The sequence below is a fragment of the Gambusia affinis genome, linkage group LG08, assembly GCF_019740435.1.
Source record: "Gambusia affinis linkage group LG08, SWU_Gaff_1.0, whole genome shotgun sequence".
Taxonomy (NCBI): Eukaryota; Metazoa; Chordata; class Actinopteri; order Cyprinodontiformes; family Poeciliidae; genus Gambusia; species Gambusia affinis.
The window spans coordinates 25,388,124-25,413,020 of record NC_057875.1 but is presented as its reverse complement, the minus strand read 5'-3'; the positions used below and the strand labels follow the sequence as shown (position 1 = coordinate 25,413,020).

Here is a 24,897-nt window from a genome sequence, read left to right as displayed (position 1 = left end):
GTTTATTTTTGTTTTTCACTCAGCCACTCAGACACACACCAATGACAAATAAAACCATATCATGAAAATGTAACTTCTGAATGAAGAGCTTTCTCGCAGAGGCCGCCCGCCTCCGTCTGGGGTTGTCTGCAACGCCACGTACAGTTTGTCTCAACTCACCGTTAGAGTTCAAGACCCTTAGAGTGGCAGGGGCGGCATCCAATCACCTTCCAACGCGACAGTTTTCCAAAGAAAGTTGACTTTTCTCCGTCCAATGGGAGCGCGTGGGGGCGGGGCGTTGCCATGGTAAACGGCTACCTCCATTGTTTAGGTTGTGGCTACCTGAGGCTTGTATTGGTGGTATTTAGATGACGGCTGTCAACAAGCTCCGATGAATCTCAGGCTGTGCGAAGAGCACTCAACAGTGGAAGCTCGGTGAGGAATAAGAAGAGGAACTAACAAGTAACGAGTGTTTGACAAGTAAGTCTGACTTGACACAAAGGTAATTTATCAGTTAATAATTTTGGCTCGTTTGGTAGCTTTACATTTTGGGTGATATGAATTAGCATTCACCATCGCTACATGATTCTAATAAATAACCTGCTAATTTAACACAGTGTGTAGTCACACATCTACTACCCTTCATGTTAGTGAAATGTTTCGACCGTTTCGAAAACAAGCTTGTTGTCTTTATCCAGCAGTCACGTATGTTGCTTGCTGCCTTTCTTTTGGCAGAGTTTGTTTTAAGATTAACGCCAACTTGCATAACGTGATCCCGCATTTCATCTCTAAGGGAATTAGCCTTTTCCTCATTAGCAATGACTAGGTGTCGCAAAGATAATTCATGTTTTATGAACATTTTCTTGTGTTTCAGTCACAAACCTCAATAGGTTTTATGTGACCAACCAACAAAAAGTAGCACACTATTGTGAAAATATTTTTTTTAATATATGGTCGTTTTGATAGGAAGATATAAGACACTTAAAACATTTTGAAAACTGCATTTACTTTGTGTTGCTCTATAACATAAAATCCCAATAAATCGAATGACATTTTTTTAAGGAGTATATGGTTGTGTATCTATTTATTTTTGCGTAAAAGACTTCCTAACATAAGTACCGCCACTACTCTCATTTCTTTCTGCTTTTTTTCCCCTTCCAACTAGATGGTGAGGAGAAGAGCCTTGGCCCACTGTGGGCTGGTGCTGCTCAGTTTGTGGTTGTGCATCCACTCAGTGCCTATCAGTGTGGAGAAGGCTAAAGACAAGCCAGAGGTGGAGCAGCTGGAGCCACCGCAGAGCGCCGTGAGTCAACAGCATTTTGACAAATGCAGGGATTTGCTGTTTGATAAGAGGTTTTTACAGCAAATTTCACCTCACACACAGAAACTGTCTTGGGTTGACTGTAGGAATGGCAGTTGCCCAGGGCAACCTTTTTTTTTTGGGGGGGGGTGGGGGGGTGACTTCCAAATTGTATTTTATTTTTAATGAATCCAAACATTGCACCTTAAATAAAACTCATAGACCCAAATCATGTGAGATGTGCGCTATTTTAGGATTTTTATGAATTAAAAAAGTATTCAACTATTTAAAAAATTATGAAGTCATAGTTGATTTCTTTCCAAACAACAAGGTGTCATTGGCTAGAGGATGTGTTAAACCTGCCTAGGCTTGTTACAATGTAAAATTTTGCTGGGCGATAGAAAATCTTAGTACACTGAAAATAAGACAAAACTAACTTGCAAGTAAGATTACAGCAAGAAATAGGAGCTTGATTCATTAACAGGATACTTTTCTTGTAACATGGGAAAACGTTTTGTTACAAGTGAAACAACTTGTAACTTTTTGCGATTAAACAATAATAGTGTCGTTTTTGAGACGGCTTTCAAGTAACATGATGTTAATGTCATAATAACGCAAGCACACGCTCTCAACGATCAACAAACTTTCATTTCTGATGAACATCTAACACTGGAACTGGGAGACATTTTAGATATCCAAAACGAAGAAACAAAAATAAATTAAATGAATTATAAAGTCTTTATAAATGAGATTGTCTTTCAAAAAAAGACTGGTCAAGACCAATGCACTGAAGACTGGTGAAGACTATTACTATTACTACTTAGCAATCAGTTTCTGGTAGCAAGAGAGAGAGAAAAGAGAAAAACGATAAATCGTGCAGATGGAAATTATTGAGTTTACTTTCATTTATCATATGATTAATTGATGTATATCAACAGGCCTAAACCCACCAGGCATCATTTTATACCTGCTGATGTATAGAACTATGTACTGTAATGTACTGTAATTTCTTTTCAATTCACTAATTAGTGCACTAATTGTACTGTAATTTGCATTGGTGAATACATGTTCCCTTAGTGGATAGGTTACCAAACTGGTTCCAGCCCCGGGGCCCACATCCTTGTAGATCCGGGTCTGGTTTAAAGTGTCAGAGAGATATAAGTTACACTTAACTGTGAGGAGAAAGGCAGATGGAAAAGCAAACAACAAAAAAGCTGTTAGTAGTCATTACTGGGTGGTAAATGACCAAGAAAATATTTTTAGAATGGCCCTAATTAGCGTCGGCTTTCCAAATAAACATGAGTCATCTACTGTTTCTCAGGACACCGGTCTGCACTACGACCGCTACCTCAGGGAAGTCATCGAGTACCTGGAGAAAGACCCCCACTTCAGAGAAAAGCTGAAAAACGCCAATATGGACGACATCAAGGTACACAATCCCCCCTTAACTATTTGGCAATCGGTTTATTTGCACTGCGCTCTCAGTTTTAAACTTTGCCGTGTCGACTCTTTGCTCGCAGCAAGGCAAACTCTCCAAAGAGCTGGACTTTGTTCAACACAATTTCCGAAGCAAGCTGGACGAGCTGAAGAGGGAGGAGATGAACCGGCTGCGGCTGCTAATCAAAGCCAAACACGACCTCCGGGAGGGGAACGGTGAGTGAAGGCACAGGGTGGCGGTTAGTGCTGCGTCACTGGCAGATCTGGGCTTCTTGAAATTGGACGTGTTCCGCAATCCACGCCAGAAGTTTGTTCATCATCAAATGCAGGCTGTGACTCAAGAGATTCTAGCTCTTGAGTGCATTGCGAAAGTTTTAGATCCACTTAAACGTTTTTTTTGGGTGTATTCTAAAGTCTTTTTGATGTGGTAAACCAACACAAATAGACAGCTTTTGCAGGGCTCAGAAAGAAAAACCCGCATGTGACTTTTCTAAATATCTAAAAAAAAATTTTACTTATTTGTTGGAACTGTCATTCTGTCATGACAGTTTTGTATAAGACAGGTAATCTGTGAATAAAAGAATTGAGCTCCTCTGCCTTCTCCCAGTGCTCCCAGTTCTACCTAGAAACAACCAATCAGAGCCAGGAGGCGGGTCTTAGGTGCTACTGCGCCAGCAGAGAGCAAGCTGCAGCTAGCAGAGGTTGTTGTGAATGCTAAGGCTAGTTAGCATGGCCACCGATGACGGATTTTAAATGGATTTTTTGTAATGGTTCATTGGTTCTCCACCATTAGCATGTTTAGCATCGAGTACATGGGGTTGATTGACACCGCCCTGGCTCTGATTGGTTATTTTTGGTCGGCAGCGGTGCATTTCAGGGAGGAGGTGGAGGAGATCAATCTTTTCATAGAATATCTGTCTAATAACGTAAAAACATAAAAAAAAAAAATAAGTAAGAGTTACATAAACAGAGTGCGGCGTTATGCACTTTTACTGCATTATGTGTAAAGATCAGAAATAGTGTGTTGAAGTCGAAGCTTACAACTTAAAACACACGGTAATTGTTGTTTGTTCTGTTTATTTTACTTTTCTTTTGAATTTTCTCTGTCCAGGGAACACACTGGACCACCAGGCCCTGCTGAAGCAGTTTGAGCACCTCAACCACATGAACCCACACACTTTCGAGGTGGAGGACCTGGATCGCCTTATCCAATCGGTACACACACACACAAAGGTTTATCTTGCTACCCACATTAGGACTTCGAATTGACTTCCATTCATTTGACTTCCATTCACGGTCGCTTGCTTTGAATACGCTGGTTTACAGTAACTCTGTAAACCAGCGTATTCCTAACCCAAACCGTCACCAGTTCTCAGAACGTTAGTGAATATACAAAAAAAGTCCTAGATAATTAGTAAACACACACAATACACTCCAGTACTATCACTAGACTAACTTGTAGAGCTACTTGTATAGACTGTCACCACATCTGCAAAAACACAAAATCACAAAGTATTTTTGGTTCAGTTACTTGTTATAAGCAAAATGATCTGCTAGTGAAACTAGTACTTTTTAAAACAATCAATCTTAAGGGATTATTGACTTAAAGGAAGCTCCTGTTTCTTGCTGTAATGATACTTGTAAGTTGGTTTTGTCTTATTTTAGCTGTACTAAGATATTTCCACAAAAGACTAGGCAAAAAAACGTAGGATTTAATTGGTATTGTTAACTGTAAGTGGTATTGTTGGCCCAGCGGAGAGTCACAGGTGTCACAAAACAAGAATGAGTCCTGTGTTGGCACCGTCGCTTGCTTTGTCTTTTGCTAATCTTAAATGTTGCAACTCAACACTATATTTGGAGAGGAAGGGCCTTTTAAAAGTAATATATATATATATATATATATTTTTTTTTAAAGAGAGCAATTGGTTTTCTGTATGTTAAGAATGATGAGGAAGTTACCTCACAGTTGACAGTTGAGGTCTGAACAGTTTCAGCAACTCGCACTGTTCGCGCTGTACACAATGGAGTTGTGACATACAGACCGAAATATATACTGGCCTTTAGAAATTTTATTCAAAAATAATTTTATTTATTACAAATACAAATTAAATGTTGTAACTCATATCATCCAAGTTTTATTTTCAAACAAAAGTGTCCTACATCACTGTTTACTAAATAGGAATAGGCTTCCTACTCTGCCATGCAAAATCTACCAGCCCGATTTACATGCCATGATGATACACTGATCCGATATCAATATTAGCATTGGTCCCAATATTTCAGGTATTGGTGACAATTTTCTTGATTCATAAGGGTAGATCTATTCAGTCTATTTCTATGCTTTGTGTCCTAAGTGACATCATGTTTTTTAAATTTGACTTCTTGACCATGTCGCTGCTCAACAGTTTGAGCAATGTGCAGTCTATGAGGCAATCACAAGAACAATCCAGTAAAAACAGTATTCAGTACAGATTACCAGCTCAAGTAATGCCAAACTTACTTTTTCTCCTTAAAATTTAAGGCAACAAAAGATCTGGAAAACTACGACAAGGAACGCCACGATGAGTTCAAGCGGTATGAGATGACGAAGGAGCACGAGAGGAGGGAGCGCTTGAAAACGATGAACGAGGAGGACCGGAAGAAGGAGGAGCAGCACTATGAAGAGATGAAGAAGAAGCACTCCAACCATCCCAAAGTTAACCACCCTGTAAGACACCCACTTTGAACGTGGATATTTAACAGTACTTGCAACATAAAGAAGAATCAGTCTGTTAATGATGAACCATTTCTGCTGTGAAGGTAAACTTGCTGTGTAACATGTTTGATTCAGACAAACGCTGCTTCTGTCATGAGCAAACACAAAGAACCAAAGTTCAGATACAGTTTCTCTCAACTGAAGGTGGGAATTCAAGCCAGATGGTTGAAATTTGTGCAGTTCCAACAGGATACTGCACATCAAAATACCTTAGGCATAGTCCAAACAAAGCTGGACATTTGGGGGAACAAATACATTTTTATGCATTTTAGCCTCTCAATCACACGAAAACACAGTTTGGTTATTTTTAAAAACAATTCCGACTGTTTGGGCCACTGGTACAGGGGATCAGGAGGTGGCGACATAAACAGGATCCACAAACCAGACAGAAAATACTTTAACCCTCCTGCGGTCTGACAGCATGATCAGACATCGGGAGAAGCAGATTGGGGTGTCCCGTCAGACCGTCAGTTCCCGAAATCACATGCAAAAGAAAAAAACTTGTAAAAGCGCACACGGGGTCAGTGCGACCCTACCAGAGCGTGCAGTTGGTATAATAATCTGTTTAACTGTATTCCAAATCTGAGCTTTCTGCACCTGGTAAAGACCTTTGGCGCATTGAGACACCTTGTTCCACTATGTAAGCTTGTTTCTCTTTGTTGGCTTGTTCAGCACTCGCCACATTCTCAAAACATTTTTGCAACGTTTTATCAACTTGTTGTGCAGACGATAAGTGTTGCCTTGTCAGAGGGAGGGACCTTCTCTCTCAGAGCGGACCAGGTTCCTTCAGCTCCACCAGATCAGGAAGCAATGAAACACTGTTAGTTTTGCTTTGTATCCTTTCATCCTTCCCAGCTAATGTAGACGTTAACATCAGGGTCTTTATCAATCAATCAATCAATCAAACTTTATTTGTATAGCACATTTCAGCAGCAAGGCATTTCAAAGTGCTTTACGTCAAATCAAACACAAAAAAACAATGCAACATAGAATAAACATTAAAAACACAACATCAAGTCAGATTCCGTCAATAAATTTGCAATTGATTACGTTTCAAATACAACTAAACAAGTGGGTTTTTAGTTGAGATTTAAAGAAAGTCAGTGTTTCAGCTGTTTTACAGTTTTCTGGAAGTTTGTTCCAGATTTTTGGTGCATAGATGCTTTATGTGCCACTGCTGGAAGAACAATCAGAACTTTTCTGATTTAAGGGATTGACAGAAACCTCTAGCAATGTCACTCCCCTTTAACATAGCAACAACATCTGTGGGTGAAGTTTTCTAAATGGCAAACCCAAAGGTTTTCAGCTGGTGCTCTCTGTGTGTGTGTGTGTATGTGTGTGTGTGTGTGTGGGCGTGTGTTTGCATGTGTGTGTGTTCAGGGCAGTGAGGACCAGCTGAAAGAGGTGTGGCAGGAGTCAGACGGTTTGGACCCAGAGGACTTTGATCCCAAAACCTTCTTCAAAATGCACGGTAACCATAGTTTCCAAATGTATGTTAGCACACAACAGTAGCAGAACTACTCTGCTGTACTTCTCTTGAATCTGCAACCATCTAAGAATCTAAAAAAAAAAAGTATCTTGCTTATCAAAACTGTATCTTTGTAATCTGTGATTATTCATGTAGATGAGAGTTACTTCTGATTCTTGACTTCTGTGTTGCAGACAGCAATGGAGACGGCTTCTTTGATGAAAGCGAGCTGGAAGCTCTCTTTACTAAAGAGGTACTTTAGTGAATGTTAGGGATGCACAGATTGCAGGTTTCTGGCCGATGACCGATACCAATTTTGGCCAATATTTTCAACTTATTCATTTCTTTTGTCTGAAAAGCTGCTACATTTTTTCATTTTCAAAACACTAGTTCAAGTTTTGGCGTAACAACTGAATGTTTCGTTTAAGCTGGAGAAGGTGTACAACCCTAAGAACGAGGAGGACGACATGGTTGAGATGGAGGAAGAGAGGCTGAGGATGAGGGAGCATGTCATGAATGAGGTCAGCTGAACACAATGCAGCATGGAGTCCTGTTTGTCATTGATGCATCACTGATTAGCTCTGATTAGGCCCGCTAAGTAATGAGGTCATCGCTGCATCTCAGCAGAGTGTGACTCTCTGAAATCGGCTGTTTCAGTTTTCAAGATTTTTAAGGGGCAGTATTATGTTTTTTTTTTTTAGCTTTACATCATGTTATAATGTTATTCTCTCATCAAAAACATACCTGGAGTGTTACCTTGACTCTTCCATGCACGTCTGAGAAATGCTTTAGCCTCCCGTGGCAACCGTTTAGCCGTGTAAAACACCTGGATGAACCTAGCCCCGCCTTGGAGACGCAGCTTTTAAGGTTTTTAAAGAGACAGACGCCCAATTTCAAGTTGTCAAATTTCTTTTAAGTCATATTTCATATGTGCAGCATTTTTCATAACAACTGAAATTAACATAGTTACTTGATTACACTACATAATGGCAATAAAATGTGTCTGGAAAACACATAATACTGCCAATTTAAATGAACCAAAGCACTATTCCTCTCCACCATGAACTAGTTTTAGATTGCTTAGATTGCTATTAAAGTCCAAGATTTTTCTCAAAATATTTTAGTATGATCTTAACACAGTGATTAAAGCTGCTTCCTGCTTTGATTTGTCAGGTGGACACAAACAAAGACAGGCTGGTGTCAATGAGTGAGTTCATAGCAGCAACCAAGAAGGCGGAATTCCATGAGAAAGACGAGTGGGGGGTAAGATTTTAAAAATTCATCTCGGCATGAGATTATCACAGATTATCACCCTTCTGTTGTACTTTCTATCCAATAAACCGCAGTGAGTTTGGCTGCAGATTTTCATATATCTGTGATATGTTGGTAAAATCATAATGTCTGATTTAAAAAAAACGGGTAACTTCATAATCAGAATGGTGTTGCATGTTGATATAGGATAAAATTTGTGGCAAACTTATGTTTGTCTTATTTTTTATTTCTTTTTTCACTTCCTCTGCCCACCCCTCACAGACTCTAGATCAAAACCCTGCTTACACAGAAGAGGAGCTGAGAGAGTACGAGCGGCAAATCGCCAACGAGGAGGACGACATCAACGCCAAGACGGCCGAGTTGCAGAAACAGAGGGAGGAGCTAGAGAGAAAACAGGAAGAACTAAATGCTCAGAAGTCGGGGCTAAAACAGGTGAGTTATTGTTGAGTCTGCAAAAAAAAAAGGAAAATGCAAAAGAAGTTGTATTTTTTTTCTTGTTTTTTGTGAAGTAGGACTGATTTATCAGCGTGTTTTAGGATTTTCACATCTTACCTGAGATGGGCAGGTTATACACCAACTGTGGGCCATTAAGTTAAATTAAATTAAATTAATCTGAATTTAATTCAAGTTGTCCATCAATGTTTTTCTAATGAGATCTTTCCTTTCTATGCTGTTTGTTTCCTTCGGTCTTCTGCTCAGGCAATGGAAGAAATGGAAAAGATTAAAGCGCAGAGTTTAAAAGCTGGAGTGAAAGGTAAGTATCAGACAGTTTTAACTGCTGTCAGTTTATCCCGAAGAGTTTAACATTTACTCTTAAAGCCACTGACACAGTCAAAGCAGGTCTAAGGTTTCTCATGGTGTTTGTCTGTGTTTTGTATGAGTCAGAAATTTAGAAACATTGAGCAAGAAACAGTCATAACTTGTTTTTTGCCATGAGCTCAAATTCGACAGAGAGCAGTTTTCAGTTGTCAAATTTTCCATCCGACTTTGACTGGTCCATTCTAAGACGCTACCGTTGAGCTAGCTCTGTATCTTTGATGTTCTTGCTCAAAAACTATTCGTTGTGGCTCTGAGAAAATCAAGGGGGTGCAGTGTTTGTCGTTTTGTGGCCGATCAGCAGTCTTTAAAAAGCTTGAGGTGCCAATTTTTTTTTTCCAGAACTGTATCAGTCAGAGGTCACTTTTTTGAGAAGAAGTCCAAAAATGTAGAGAGGAGGTCATTAAATTGGTAAGGTGGGGTGACTGCTGTTAGCTGTGGACATGCACATGTGGCTGATTATCAGAACTTTGCGGAGGTAGATAAGATCAGTTTCACAGATTAAGTATCGGCTGATCATTCAAAATTCAGGAAATCGGGAGCGATCGGCTGGCCGATCAATCGGTGCACCTTTAAAAACAAGAATAAAGTGCTTGATTACATGTTTGCTCCTTTATGTCAAACAAACCATTTCCCAGAAGCCATAAAGTCCACGTTTCCAAGAATTTAAGCTAAATTCTATGATTGAACAAATGCCACTTCCTGTTACAGAGCCTGGAGGCGCGATGGCCGAGGGGGAACCGTCACCAGTCGTACCAGGAAACCCCCAGCCTCTGCCTCCCAATCACCAGCAGCAGGATGTGCCAGTGCCAGGACACTCCTAGGCCTCCCCTCCCCGTCACCCTGTCTGTTATGAGTGAGCGTCTCTGTGCGTTTTCTTTTTGTGAACCAATTTTTCTGTTTAGAAAACTAACGTCCTGATTTACACTGAAGGCACAAACAGCCCAAAAGCATTACGCGCCCCCTGAAGGAAGCCAATTCAGGGATCAGGTTTAGCGCCAGTGCCAACCCTCCCTTTGATAGCCAATTCTGCTGAACAAGCCAGAGTTTTCCTTATGGACAAACGCTTCTTTTGTTTCGGGTATTTCAAACTTCCATCCCAACAAGGACTCTGTGTCCTCTGTGGGAAAATTCTCTGTAAATGGAGGGTTTTGTTTCAGGCACTGTGGTTTGCTGTGGCTGATATTATCTACAGCAAACATTATAAAGATGTGTTTTGGTTGTTAAGAGATAATCTTGAAGAAAAAAAAAAAAAGAATGCCAGTAAAGAATAATTTTGGTTGAGGTTCACTTACACACTTCCTGTTTTACACGTAGCATTTCTGTTTTGTAGCTGGACGGTCGAAGAAAAGCTCATCTCTACACTGTACGTTGAATTTGACCTTTTCACAACTGACATTCCAGCGACAAATCTGTGATACCTGAAGTGGTTTTTTGTGTTTAGTATGTCCGCCACTGCTCCATAGACTTTGTGTTGTGCTCATGATGATTTATTTATTCTTTAAATCCACTGGAACTGTTCTCCCTTCAAGAAGTTTGATAAAATAAATAAAGAGAGTATGAGTTAATTCTCAGGGGACTTTAGATTGTTTTATTTAATCATGATTTTATGTTACTTAAACATTGCAGTAAAACAGAAAACTGATAAAACTATTTTTTTTGTCTTCATTGATAAGTGTCCTGTGGAATTATGTCATGGTGAACGTGGTTTGACTGTTACTAATTAAATTAATGACCTTGCAAGTGTAATGCTTGCGTCTTTGCATCATTTGCCTACGTGTTTCTTGAAAATGCATTCTTTATATCTCTGGCCAACAACAGAAAAGGAGCAATTTACATTAAATTCAATCCAAATCAGCTGTGAAGCCATTGTGGAATCTAAAGGGTCACGTGACTTAATCATAGGTCTGAAATTTTGTGTGGGCATTACTATTTAATCTCTGTCTCATATATTAAGCATATTTTATTCCATGATTATTTATTTTTTTTCAATGGGGGATTTTTCTGTCAGGCAAAAGTTTGAGTCGCACTCGGACATCTTCGTTGCGTTCTGTGTCTCGAGACTGTTGAGGCTACTGCTAACTAGCTGCTGATGTGCCCTTGCTAGCTGGCTAGCTTTTTAGCGTCTCTCATCATATTATGGCATGGGTAAGTAGTATTTATTTATTGCCAGTTGGCTGGACGAAATTTGTACATGTCTGTATATATATAAAAAATTCTATTCATAATTATTTTAAAACGTCTTAACCGAGTTGGTGAAACCTGTAAAAACCATCTCTGTGTATGACGTAATGAAGAGGTTTGCCATCTGTGCAATGTTTGAGCAGAGTGGTAAGCGTCTTTTCTTCAGTTCTTTCCGTATGACTCGCTGAAGCGCTGTAAAAGGTAGTCGCCTCCGGTGACGGGAGGATATTTGTTTGAGCCGTCGCAGCAGGTGATTAGGGCCTCGTTGTCCGGCTGGACGAAGTAAGCCAAAGACTGGCGAGTGCTGGAGTCTCCAACAGGGGGCAGCAAAACCCGATGACGCTGAAAAGGCAGAAAGCAATATTGCAAACTACTTTGACTGAAACTTCAAGCGCTGCATATTTTCCCGCAGCTCCGTTGCTCCAATAAAATTACAAATGCAGCAATAAACATTGTACCCCACAGTACAAAGTATAACTGAATGAAACAAGAGCTCTAGAAGGCCTTGATCACGTTTTTCTGTTTGAGTTTCTGCCACAGCAATAAAAAGTCTTCCTCTAAGGTTTCTTGAGTATATTTTCAAGTTGTGCTAGCATTAAACTTTTCATTTTCACTTAATACAAAATTCTTTAATAAAAAAGAATAGAAAATGATGTGTGGTAATCATTACAGATTGGAAAAAATGCTCTTGCATGTATATTCTCAGTAACTTAAACATGAAGTGGGTCTGTTTTGAAAATATTCCTTTATTTTGAAAAATGGCTGGATATTTGTGGCCTTATTTACTGTAAGATTCAATTCAACGCAAGACAGATCGTTAATGAAGGAAAATTTTACACCAATGTTAGTTTTTAAAAGTGTCCTTACTGCATCAACCGCCTGGACAGGTGAACAAAATTTGTGGCATTCTCAAATGTTGACCCAGGCGCATCATCGAAGTCATTTCAAAGTCCGTAAATGGACCCCCGAGCATCTCTTTAGACACCCTTGCTTTGATTTTTTTTTTTTACATTTATTTATTTTACCCTCTGAAGAAGAAGAAAATATGTAAAATCTTTTTAATTTACCACAGACAGTAGCTGATCACTCGTCCAGCGCTGCATCAGGTCAGCGACGTTGACCAGGACGGTTCCAGGGATATTAGGAGTCGAGATGTATTCACCTGAACGCGTGCAAACCTGGAATAAGATGCGTAACATGACTAAAAACGAATGAAATACTTCAGTAAAATAAAAAAATAAATGATCTAAATCCGTTTCCATAAGTCAAAGGGAGATGTCAAGAAAAGAGCTACAACTTCTTTGGGGTAAAAATAGATACATTTCAATATTAATCCCTGCAATTACCTGCAGACCCTCAGAGCCCTGGAAAAGCAGAGTGATGCTTCCGTAGTCGGAATGTTCCCCACATCGCAGCTGACCTTCCTTCGCCGTCTCACTCTTCAGTGGAGGGTAGTAGAGAGAACGCAGCGTTGTGCCGTTCTCATCGGCTGCAGGAGACACAGCAGCTCTCTAAATGCATGTCAGCTCAGACGATTCAGACATACGACGGCATATCGGGGCCAGTGTACGCAGAAAAAAAAGCAGGAGTAAATTTCTGTCAAAAAGAAAAAAAAAACAATTCCAAGAAATCTTTGAGAAATTTCTGAGTTTGAAAAGTTGATGGTTTGCTAGAAAAAAACTCAGAAATATTTAGCTCGATTGCAGAAAGTTTCTACACAGATTTTTGAAATCTATGAGTTTCAAAAGTGGAACGTTTTAGAGTTTTGAAACTTAGAAAATTTCCAAATGTCAAAAATGGTTGGGTTTTTTTTCCTCAAACATATTTGAGATTAATAGTTTTTGTATCAAATTTTTTGAATTTTCAAACTCATATTTCTGAGTTTTTTTCTTGAAAGTTTCTGAGATCAATCTCAACATTTTTGACTTTTCTAGCAAATCTTCAGCTTTTCAATCTCAGAAATTTTCTAGAAAAACTTGGACATTTCTTAGTTTGAGGTCAAAAATGCTGCAACTTTTCAAACTGTCGAATATTTGCGATTTTTTTCCTCAAACTAGAGATTAATCTCCAAATTTTTGAGCTTTTTCTTGCAAATTTTCAGCTTTTTAGTCTCAGAAATGTCCAAGTATTTCTAGAAAATGTCTGAGCTCAATTGCAAATCTTGAATTTTCGGTGGAAATTTAATCCTCTTTTTTTTTTTTTTGTCTACCTGTAATGACCCTAATACGCCGTCGTATGTACATCCTGCTGAGCGAGTTTCATGATTTTTTATGAAGTGCACCATTTCCACCGACTCCATTGTCCACCAAAGCACTGAGAGAATGAAGAACCTACTTCCTATGAATTGATGCGCATTTAGGAATACGTCTGGGTCTAGACTCAGGCTCTGGGCCATCACCCTCAGCACCCGCAGACTCAGCTCTTTGCAGCGCTGGAAGAACGCTGTGTGGATCTCTCGGAAATCCCTCACGGCGTCTGACAACGGCCATTTCTGCAGAACAGACGACAACTGGCTAGCTTGTCCAGAAGATTTTGCATTGACCTGAAATGCTGCGTTTTCCAAAGTTTGCGCCTGCAATTTCACAGAGAAGCAAGCTGAACAAAATATTAAGTGAGTCATTACTATGTCGGGGTGAAATGATGCCACGTTAAATGCCTCCTTTAGGTCTCCAGGCTGGCTGGGATTCAACCTGTGAAAGTATTAATCTGGATTAAAAATCAGTCTTGAACTTTTCCACGTGACCAACACAAATGTCTACGTTTGTTTGTTTTTTTTTGTTTTTTTTTTTTAAGGATTTTATGTGATAGCCTTACACAATTAAAAATGTAAAACCTGTAGCATGCACACTGTCTTGACCAAGAGCGTACTTCAGAGCTCTACCCTTGGTCTTTTATTTTTAACTTTATTTTTTTTCCACACAAGTGTTCTCAAACAAAGCCGGATTCAAACAGAAGTTAGTGGGTTTTATGTGGGATACAAAAGCAAGCCACACTTTTCAGATTTTTTTATTTATTTATTTATTTTTTTTAAGTTAAAGCCTTGTATTTCCCTCCCCTCTTCCTCTATTCTACAGTTGCGCACTACACCGGGTTGGTTTGTCACATCAAATCACGAAAACGTGCACACGAAGTTTGGGATTAAAACTTTTTTTAAATTCATATCAATGTCTCTCTCTTTTTTTTCTTTTTTTTTTGTCGTGTCTTTCTTATCTTATCTTGTATCTGGATGGCCTACCTCTCGGCTTCCATGGACACCCAGCCGTGGTTGGGGTTGTTTGGGAAGCTCTTCCTGCTGAATCGCTTCTTCAGCTCTTCTGGCTGCAGGAAAAACCTCTTCGATGACTCCATGACACGCTCCACCTATTAAAAGGCACGCCACATATAAAATGCATATTTCACGTTGGAGGATGCGGACAGAGCTGTTTCGAGCCAGTGTTCTCAGCTGGATTCACCTCCTCTTGCGAAATCCCAGAGTTTTTAAGAAAAACGAACCCGACTTGAGAAAATGCGGTTTTCAGCTCCTGGCTGAGACTCTGCAGCTCCTCGCCGGTGGCATCTTTCTTGCTCAGGTTGTAGACGCTAAAATCCACCACAGGGATGATCATCTTGGGTGGTGGGGCGGGGGAATGAAGTTAACACTCTGAAAAGTCCGGAGGTAAAACGCGCAGGGTTCGCAGCTCTTGCGCTTGAATCAATAAAAACCACGTGACGTTACTCGGCCAATAGGAACAGGTCACACAACGCGCTCAAAGCTGGACTTGCTCTTTCAACCTTTGGATGCTGATTGCAGGTGATTACAGGTGACATCCAAAGGTTGACACCTGGTTGAGCATTTCACTAGGTTGGATTTTAACTCTCCCGGTTGTAACCTGGAGGTTTTTGTCGGAAGGGAGCGTTTTTAGGAAATGTTTGACCCGAATGAAGGGTGGAGCATCTCCTTTGCAGGATGCGGGTTTATGGGAATTTATTACGTCGGGGTCATCGGCTGTATCCTCGAACGGTTTCCTCGCTTTATTCGAGATGCCTCGAAAATCTACGGAGCCTCTGCAGGGGCCCTGATGGCCGCCATTATCACTCTGGGAATCCCCCTGGGTGAGTGGGGATTCTCCTCTGTTCATTTATTGATCAAGTCAAGAAAAAGTGAAAAAATATACAATCTCTTGATTTATTAGATAGTTCTGCGTGGATTTTATTCACCACGCTGAACTACTGAGATAAATCTGTAATGGCAACAAAAATATTTTTCAACTCAATTCATTTTCCAAACTATTACAAACCTTCTATACCTACTTTATGACGTCTACCACATTCACTGTAAATGTTTAGAATGGATTTAGAAATCATTACCTGGTTGGAAAGGCACATGGAGGAATATTTTTGGATTTAAACTCCTTTTTGCCATATTTATTGTGTTTTGCCAAAGATATTTTTGACTCAAAGGCTTCCTAACTAGAATGGTTAATCTCTGTTTAGTTATATTTACTTATGAGGAGCCAATTGACAACATCGTGCAGCTTTTTGCAATATAAACAGATCCACAGCCTCCGGTTTTTAAAAATGTTTTACAAATAAACCTGTGAAACGTGCAGAAGCTCCTTTTGCAAAAATAAGAGCTACAAGTCATTATGGGGTCTGTCTCTTCCAGCTAATAGTTCATTCAGTGAAGTGTTAGTTTGTTTGTTTTTTTGCCACAGATAGCAGTTTGTATTTATTTTGTAAAGGGTATTTTTACCATATCTGACCAGCTTTATAAAGTGTAACCTTCTTAGGATTATTAGATTGAAAGAAGCTAAACATGAAAGCATCCCAAAGTTTTCAGATCAAATTATATATCATTCGTCCTTCCACTTTGTGCAACTTAGCTTTCAAATATCACATAAAATATACTAAAATACACTCCTACCATAACAGGCTAGTAGAGCCTAAGAGCTGTTGTGAAAAAATAAATTAAAATTTTCCAAGCACTGTTAGATGAAATCACTCAGTCAAGTTTATTTGTATATTGTGCACAATATAGGGAGCTTATAAGACAGTCAATAATAAAGAAGCTCTGAATGAAAAGCTTCCCAAGGCAGAGTCAACACATGAGTTTTATACCAGGGATCAGGAGAGACAGTCTAGTTCCCATGCAGCTGCAGCAAAACAATTTCGTGTGTGTGTGTGTGTGTGTGTGTGTGTGTGTGTGTGTGTGTGGGTGTGTGTGTGTGTGTGTGTGTGTGTGTGTGTGTGTGTGTGTGTGGCCCACATAGAATATACAAGCATTTAGGATAAACTTATAGCAATACAACTAGCAGATCTTACCTTATAACACAAAGGAGCTTCCATCCATCCATTTTCGTACACCCTTCTTCCCTAATGGGGTCAGGAGGGTTGCTGGTTCCTCTCCAGCTGCGTTCCGGGCGAGAGGCGGGGTTCACCCTGGACAGGTCGCCAGTCTGTCACAGGGCAACAAAGGAGCTTTATGACAGATAATGTGATAAAGCTCTTTATCTGTGATGATTATAGGCTGCTGGACTATAATCATCACTTTCCAACAAACTCAATAAATGTTTACATCCCTGTTAGCATTTGCTCAATTTTTCTCAGTTTAAATTTCTTCTGTTATTTGCAGATCTTAAATTTTGTACCATTTTTAAAAGGATCTGTTATACACTATTTTTGATAACTTAACAGTATTTTATTTTGTGATTTTGTCTTCACTGTACAGTGTGTTACTCGTAGTTTTGTTTTTTATATTTGTTTTTTTTGTTTGTTTGTTTGTTTTTTACTTTTTAGTCAACCTACATGCCTTGACTGCCTGCCACTTTACAGCTGTTACATCTGACTTTCCCAACCCTACGACATTTCTCCTGTATTCTAAAGTTAGTGGCTGCTGCGTGACAAATTGCGCAGTGTCTGATTGCTGTGCTTTGATGTGTGCGCAGATAAATGCTGCACTGATTTGATGCACATGGCCAAAGAGGCCAGGAAGCACAGACTGGGGCCCCTGCACCCGGCTTACAACCTATGCAGCTGGTGCAGGAGTCGCTGCTGGAGAAGCTCCCAGAGGACGCTCACCTCCGAGTGTCCGGGAAGCTCAGCTTGTCCCTGACCAGAGTCTCTGACGGGAGGAACCTGCTGGTGTCCCAGTTCGACAGCAGAGAGGATCTCATTCAGGTAAATATATGGATGACGCTGGTAGTGTAGGAATAGTTGATTTTCATGAGTCAGAATTATATTAAAAATGTACTTTAGGCATTTTGACGTGTGATGTAAAGTTTAGGTTAAAAAGTGGGAGACAAAACCACGACTGTTTTTGGGTTAAATTGTGTTTAAGCCACTGAAAACTTGATTTTTCCAGGCCCTCATATGCAGCTGCTTTGTGCCGCTCTACTGTGGTGTTGTTCCGCCCACTTATCGCGGAGTGGTGAGTGAACTAGCAAACCTCCACCTGCAACACTTGACAAATCACACTCCTTAAACAAAAAGCTACCGCTACATCTGATCAGGTTTGATTCATATTACATTATGAATGAATCCTGGAAGCTGGGATCAAATTCGGCCCAAGGCATATGCGAGGTAAGCAGCTGCCTAGGTCCTCCGCACCACCAGGGGGCCCACCAAGAGCAACAAGGTTGCATGATTTTGTATGTCTGTATATTTAAAATAACATTGGATAGTACATTGCTAAATGCTATCGCACATGAAAAAACTAATTTTCTATTGTTTTTATAGCTGGTGCACAAATAATTAATCTCTTCCTGCTGTTTTGGCTGCCACTTTGGGGAATATAAGACATCAAATTTGTGAATTTGTTTACTATAAATTTTGTGTTTATCAGCTGATGTAATTTTGTAAATAACTAAAATACTGTTTCACACTTAAATACTACAATGCAACTCAAAATCCAAAATAATTTTTTTGCTTACTGCTTCTGTACAATAAAAATCAGTAGCTATAATAACAAGGGTATAATGTAAGCTAATTACAAATGATGTTAATGATAGTAGGTATGCTACACATAGAGTAGCTTAATATTTTCAGGTATGAGGGGGCCCGAAAATGAAAAGCTGCTCAGGGCCCCAAAAATACTTGGGCCGCCCCCGTCTCGGATAGATGATTCAACTTGTGCATCTAATTCTAACTTTAAAAGATCAGTAACATTTTTTGCCGTATAATCATTCCACCCTGAAAAACACCAAGTGTAGAAATGTTGTCAAATGAACCAAATTGATCCTATTAATGTCAGTGATGCAGATTTTTACTATAACAAATACAGCAGCTGCATTAAGTCCACTTACTAGGTGAGTTTTCATTCCTCTCAGTATTATGTGGATGGCGCCGTTAGTGACAACCTGCCCCGCTGTCAGCTGGGAAGAACAATCACGATCTCTCCGTATGCTGGCGAGAGTGACCTCTGCCCCCGAGCGAGCACACTCACCTTCCACCAGGTGCGCTTCAACAATGTCAGCATCCAGGTCAACTCGGAGAACCTGTACAGGGTCACCAGCACTTTCTTCCCCCCAGAGGCTGAGGTGAGATACAGCTTCTCCTTCCTCCCGGAGGAAACCTTAGTAGACTGAACTTTGACTGACATCTAAACAGAACAGAATACAACATGTTCCAAATTATTATGCAAATTGGATTTAAGTGTCATAAAAAGTACATTTTTGTTGTGCTATTACATTTATAGATGGTATTGTGTGTCTGGGCTCTTTGAATCAGTGTAATTAATTTCCGAGAGCTGGCTGATTATTTTGTCTGGTGAGCTCAATTAAAGAAAATCTACTTAAGAAGGATGTTCCACATTATTAAGCAGGCCACAGGTTTCAAGTAAGGAAGCAGAAGATCTGAGGGTGGAATCCAGTTCATATCAAAACTGCAGCTCTGGGAAGATATTCTGACATCATGCAGAGAAATTCAAGCAGAAACTTTCCACAAACTCACAAGTTCAATGGATCAAGAATTGAGCTGTGATATCAAAGAAGGTTCTATGTTATCATGTAACTCTGTCTGTTAAGATGTTTTTGATTGAAATAGTTTTTTATTTTAGTACATGTGACCTCTTAATGCTGCACATTCAAAGAATGACCGTTTGCAGTTCTTTATAATCCATAAAACGTTTAGAAAATCTGCTGTGCATAATAATTTGGAACAGTGCATTTTGAGTTTTTTACTTTTGAAACAAACACTGTTCTCATGGAGAGCTTTGTTCAGTAAAATTTGATTTATACTGTAATAGTTCATGACTTGAAAATTATACTGACTATCATTTGCATTGACCATTTAAGAAAATCTGAGAAAATATCACTTGCATAATTCACAGTGTTGGCTTAATATTTTAAATGATCTTTGAAAGCAGCCACGGCCTTAAATTTTCATGGTGCTTCTGTAAAAGCTAGCACATTTATTTTAGGGGATTTTTCTCAGATTGCTCGCTGCAGATCCTCTTAACCTCATTTAGGCTAGCTCGGCAATGATGGCAGACAGCCATTTTTAGCTTTTCCCAGAAATGTTCAGTCGGATTAAATTTAAATCGGATTTTATGAGTGGCATCATTGGCCATGTATCATCGCTCTACTCTGAGTAATTTATAAGTCTCTCACTCTCCGTTTGGCCTACTGGGCAATTTGTCCTGCAGAGTAACATAATGATAGCATTTAAGCTAACATTAGTTTCCTCACTAATTTTGAGTCGAAACCTAAAGTTGACTTATTGAATGGAAGCCAGCCAATATAATGATGACATTTAAGCTAACATTAGCTTTTTAGCTAATTTTCACTTACTGGAGTTGATTTACTAAATTGATTGATACTGTTAGCTATAATGCTAATATAAGCTAACATAATGATAGCATATACACCAATATTAGCTGCCTAGCTAATTTTTACTTACTAAAATTCATTTGCTGAATGGCTTGATTTATTGTTAGCCGTAATGCTAATGTAAGCTAACATAATAATGATAGCATATATGCTAACATTAGCTGTTTAGCTAATTTTTACTTACTAAAATTGATTTGCTGAATGGATTGATTTACTATTAGGTATAATGCTAATATAAGCTAACATAATAATGATGGCATTTATGCTAACTTTAGCTAAGGGCTGTCACGTCTGTGGATGCTTTTGTGTATCTGTTTAACTTAAAGGTTTTTTATAATTTTTTTGAGCAAATGTTATAAATTTGTATATCTAGTGTAGTCACTTTTTTGTAATGTCACACAAAAAAGAGGTGCTGATGTTTTCTGTATAAACACTGTATAAACAACATGTAATGTCCTGTATTTCATAGAATAGAAGGGATCCAATCCAAATCTGTTCCAATTGCTCTTCCAACTTGCAGGCAATGGCTGAAATCTGCCAGAACGGCTACATGGACGCACTTCGCTTCCTGCAAGAAAACAGTGAGGATCCGTTTCTTGTTTTCTTGCAAAAATAATCATGTGCACAGAAGAGGAGTGTTTAACTCCTCATTTGGTAGAGCATAAACTAGAGATCAGTTTGTGAACATTTCGTTTTCTCAGACCTGATCAGCGGCGAGTCTCCCCTGAGGAGTGTGGAGGCCAGTGCGACAGAGCGTGTCTGCTGTGACCAGGCGAAGGACTCACCCGGAGGAGAAAAGTCAGTTCAGAGAGATCACCCGTGGCTCGATCCGAAACTCATACAGAACCTGCCAGCTGAACTTCAGAGCGGTAACAGCTGCTGAAACTTTTACTTCTTTAATACAAAGGAAATCTATTGGATTTGAAAGGGCAAAAGAAATCTAACCTTTAAATCTGACCCAGTTGTATTCAGCTCATCTGTTTCCTTGTATTTGTTTCAGTTTTATGTAAAGCCTGCAGGGAGACTCACACTGCTGGGGGCCTGTTGACTCACATGACTGAGTACCTTCCCAAGAAGGTGACATCTTATCTGCCCTTTGACTCCGCCCACTCCGTGGCTCAGAGGTACCACCCTAAAGTCAATCTGTCACCCTAAAAGCTTTCAACGCAACTATTATATTTTTTTCTTGTTGTCCTTGTGCCATAGGAATATAGAATATGCGTACATATATGTTTTCTGGTTGTCTTCATCTTTTCTCTCTGCATCCATTTCTTGCCCGGTAAATACTGTCAAGAGTCTAGAGCTGGAAAAAAAAAAACTTTTAAAAAATGGAAAACACAATGACGAGAAAACTTAAATAAAGTAAAGCTTTTTGCATTTTCTTAGCCAACAGATGTTCATTTCAGGTAATATGAAGGTGATTGCTTGCTTTGTTTTCTTGTATGTTTTAAAGTAGCATTCTGTGAAGAATGATCCAACCAACTGGGTTACAATCTTGACATTTTTTAAATGAATTAATTTCTATTCATACATTTTTAAATGTTATTTTTAATTATATAAATTTATGATCTGTGTATTACGTTTGTTACGATTGAAGACGGTGACTCTGTATGCCTTTTTGTAACCTAAACATGATTCTCTGGAAGAGCCAGAGGCGTGGTGCACATTTTTCAGGAGGGGGCCACGGCCCCTCACAACCCCTGCGTGGGGTTGTCCCTGAATTTTGACCTTATTGCTTAAACTCACCAGCCTTCTGTCCCTATAAAATACACCCAGCTTTGAGGATAAAAAAATTTGCCAAGCTGTTTGTTGGTTCCATAGATTTCCGTAAGTTTAAAACAAATATTGACTTTTATTCTAACAGAAGATCAGAGACTCTTCCTTTATCTAAATATCTGAATAACTCTCTGACATGTTGGCTGCTTCTTCCAGAGTGAGGGGCTGGATTCCCAATGTCCCGAGGGACATGAGGTGGCTCTTCGGCACGGATGCAAGCAAACAAACTTTGAAGGAAAAGTTGGAATATAAAACCAGGTAGGCAGATCAATGAATGAAGTCACTTCCACCTTCAGTTGTTCATAAGTAATCAGACTCTTATTGGTGTTTTGAAGAACAGATAAGATTTATTACTCCCATGAATAAAACTTTGACCGTCCCGTGGCGCTGTCAGATATTCCATGAACGAAACATTTTTACACTGCGGAGTCTAAATGACCTCACGTTACCTTTGTAAAGCCAAACTGTAGCTAAGTAAATCATTAAGAGTTTCTGGATGTGTTTTTTTTCTCTCTCTCTCTTTTCCCCTCAGGCCACCACGACTGCACAGGTGCTCAAGCCTTCCGTCTGACCTGCACTTGTGGGACAGAGAAGAAGAAGTGAATCTTTTCCCTGAGGGTCCAGAAAGCGCGCCCGGCGTGAAATCCCCTCCAGCTGAGGGGAGAGGCTGGGGCGTATGCACAGCGCTGGGTCTGCTCCGAAATTTGGGATCGGAGCAAACGTCAGACCCCAAATAACCTGAAGATGCAGAGTTTTGTCGCTGCAGCGTACTTACTCTTTTATTATTATTGTTATTATTATTTTGCACTTAAGTAGTAACCCTGATTTTATGATGATTCTATCAAAAAGTATCTCAAGATTTTCTTTATATAACTTTTATAAAAATATTTTTTGTTGAAACTATGTTGTGACAGTTTGGTAAGAGACAGTCCGAAAAACAATCTACCAATCAGAGCCAGGAGGCGGGTCTTAATGCTGTCAATCACCCTCAGTGAATAACAGTATAAGATGATGTAAATCTCAAAAAAGTCGAATTTTTTTTATTAAATTTTTTTACATAATACTACCAATTGTTGAAATGAATCAAATAGCATTTATTATTAGAAATATCCCAATACTGATAAAAGTCTGAGTCATTTAGGATAAAGTAGCTACTAATAAATCTTTATTCTTATTCTTCATTAAATTCGATGCCACCTTGTAAAGTGCTGCTCCTTTTATTGCATATTAAAGGAATTTACAGAAAAAAATATTTTGGATTCTATCGTACAGGTTATATTTTTAATTAATATTTTAATAAACGTTCAAATATAGTAGAAAAACACCCAGGCTTTCACAGGATATTGTTATTTAAAAAGCCAGGTCTTCTTATGTGACGCAGCTGGGGCTGATACAGGGCTAAGTAGAGCAGGGTCACATGCCATTCAGCTGTTTTGATCACTAGTGATGTGTGTGCGTGTGTGTGTGTGGGGAGGTGAGCGAGTGGGTCGTACTTTTTTCCTGTTTTCCTGCTAAGCCCCGCCCCTTCAAGATAGCGCATGTTTCTTCAGCCCAGCGGGGAATCCAGATGCAATCAGCTGCGGCGTAGGGATCCCCGCAAAGGATCGGGAGATGAGAATGGTTTGAGTTCTGCTGAATGGGAGACGGAGGGAGAATGGTGGACCTGTCCTCAGAGTGGAACATCTCTTTCGCAGGCTGTGGATTTAGGAGCATCTACTACGTCGGCGCTTTGAGCTGCATCCTGGAGCGGGTCCCTCAGCTGCTGCACGGAGCCTCTAAGTTCGGGGGGGCCTCCTCTGGTTGTCTGGTGGCAGCAGCCCTGGCTGTGGGGATTCCCATTGGTGAGTCCTCCATAAACCGAGTCATCATATATTCAATAGAAATGGACTTTTTAAAAATAAAAATAATCCAACTGTGGTGTATCAGAAGGTTTCACGCGATGCCATCATTCAGATCTAAAGTAAAGACTTTCTGATACCTTTCCAGTTCTGCGTTACCTTAAATCAAGTGTTCTTCATGCTGTAGGCGGCTCTGAGCCCAGGGGGAAAATGTGAGGGCAAATTCCATAGTTCACATCATATTCAGAGATAACGGAAGTGAATCAAAGCAAAACACTGCATTCACAACAGCAGGTGAATCCAGTCAGTGGGTTGGTTAAAGATTTATCACGTCACAAAAAGATTTTGTAAACAAGACTGTAAAAAAGTGTTTATCTGTTTGTTTGTTTTTTACATATTTGTTAAAACTGCCACCATTACTGCATGATTATCAGACAGATAATCTGTGAAAATGTCCAGCTCCTACAGCTTCTCCCTACTAATGCACCTCTCCGGTCAGAAACAGCCAATCAGAGCCAGGAGGAGGGTCTTGTCGCTGTCAATCAACCTCTTTTTGGCGCTGCTAAATGCCTTGTGGAAGAGAAGCAACAGGAAAACCGTTTATCCACACATCATTGGTGGACATGCTGACTAGCATTAGCATTTATGATGGGCTGTGTTGTGGTGAACCAGCTGCACTGTAGTAGAGAAAGAGTGATTGACAGCGCTAAGACCCTCCCCTGGTTGTGTGTGCCCTCCATTGGTAGTTTCTGATTAGCTCTAGGAGTAGGCAGAGTAACTTGATTTGTTAGTTTTTTTGTTCCCCCCCACACATCATCTGTCTCATACCATCCAAGTTTTAAAAAATATGTAAAAACAACAACAATATATTACAGTTGCATGCCTCAGCTTTACTGTAATTTATGAAGTCTCAACCTCTCTCCCTCCTCAGAACAGCTGTGTTTCTGCATCTTAAACCTGGCAAAGGAGGCCAGAAAACACACTCTGGGAGTTTTCCACCCGACCTTCAGGATGCTGCAGACGGTGCGGCTCTCTTTGCTGGAGAAGCTTCCGCAGGATGCCCACCTGCGGGCGTCAGGGAGGCTCTGCGTGTCCCTCACCAGACTGGCGGACGGGCAGAATGTTCTAGTGTCGAAGTTTGACACTAGAGAGGAGCTCATTCAGGTTAGAACTGTCCGTAGTTGTATGACTCACGGCAAAACGAGAGCAGATCAAACCGATTACTCACAAAGTAGTGCAAAAATAGAAATGTAGTTTTAGTTAGCCGC

The 24,897-nt window shown here is 39.9% G+C and overlaps 3 protein-coding genes across 3 annotated transcripts; 2 read left to right on the top strand and 1 right to left on the bottom strand.

Moving 5' to 3' along the window:
- The first annotated feature begins 310 nt into the window (after nucleotides 1–310).
- On the top strand, nucleotides 311–10,776 carry LOC122835867 (nucleobindin-2-like). The gene is made up of 13 exons (XM_044125288.1): nucleotides 311–459; nucleotides 1,145–1,282; nucleotides 2,601–2,708; nucleotides 2,800–2,932; nucleotides 3,828–3,931; nucleotides 5,238–5,423; nucleotides 6,852–6,942; nucleotides 7,134–7,192; nucleotides 7,368–7,460; nucleotides 8,113–8,202; nucleotides 8,473–8,643; nucleotides 8,911–8,965; nucleotides 9,739–10,776. Exons 2-13 carry the CDS (start codon nucleotides 1,145–1,147, stop codon nucleotides 9,849–9,851), a joined length of 1,341 nt encoding a protein of 446 aa, XP_043981223.1. The 5' UTR covers nucleotides 311–459; the 3' UTR covers nucleotides 9,852–10,776.
- A 228-nt stretch (nucleotides 10,777–11,004) lies between these two features.
- si:dkey-10o6.2 (uncharacterized protein LOC100124608 homolog) lies at nucleotides 11,005–14,829 on the bottom strand. The gene is made up of 7 exons (XM_044125289.1): nucleotides 14,664–14,829; nucleotides 14,447–14,571; nucleotides 13,835–13,901; nucleotides 13,546–13,702; nucleotides 12,558–12,700; nucleotides 12,279–12,389; nucleotides 11,005–11,553 (listed from the first exon to the last, which is right to left on the bottom strand). Exons 1-7 carry the CDS (start codon nucleotides 14,814–14,816, stop codon nucleotides 11,374–11,376), a joined length of 936 nt encoding a protein of 311 aa, XP_043981224.1. The 5' UTR covers nucleotides 14,817–14,829; the 3' UTR covers nucleotides 11,005–11,373.
- A 283-nt stretch (nucleotides 14,830–15,112) lies between these two features.
- LOC122835866 (1-acylglycerol-3-phosphate O-acyltransferase Pnpla3-like) lies at nucleotides 15,113–23,609 on the top strand. Its single transcript, XM_044125287.1, is given in 12 exon segments — nucleotides 15,113–15,303; nucleotides 17,136–17,216; nucleotides 17,219–17,367; nucleotides 17,552–17,617; nucleotides 18,516–18,725; nucleotides 20,536–20,596; nucleotides 20,717–20,884; nucleotides 21,016–21,139; nucleotides 21,948–22,049; nucleotides 22,324–22,512; nucleotides 23,342–23,411; nucleotides 23,486–23,609. Coding segments are annotated over 12 exon segments (1,446 nt in total). The 5' UTR covers nucleotides 15,113–15,116; the 3' UTR covers nucleotides 23,525–23,609.
- Nucleotides 23,610–24,897: the final 1,288 nt, after the last annotated feature.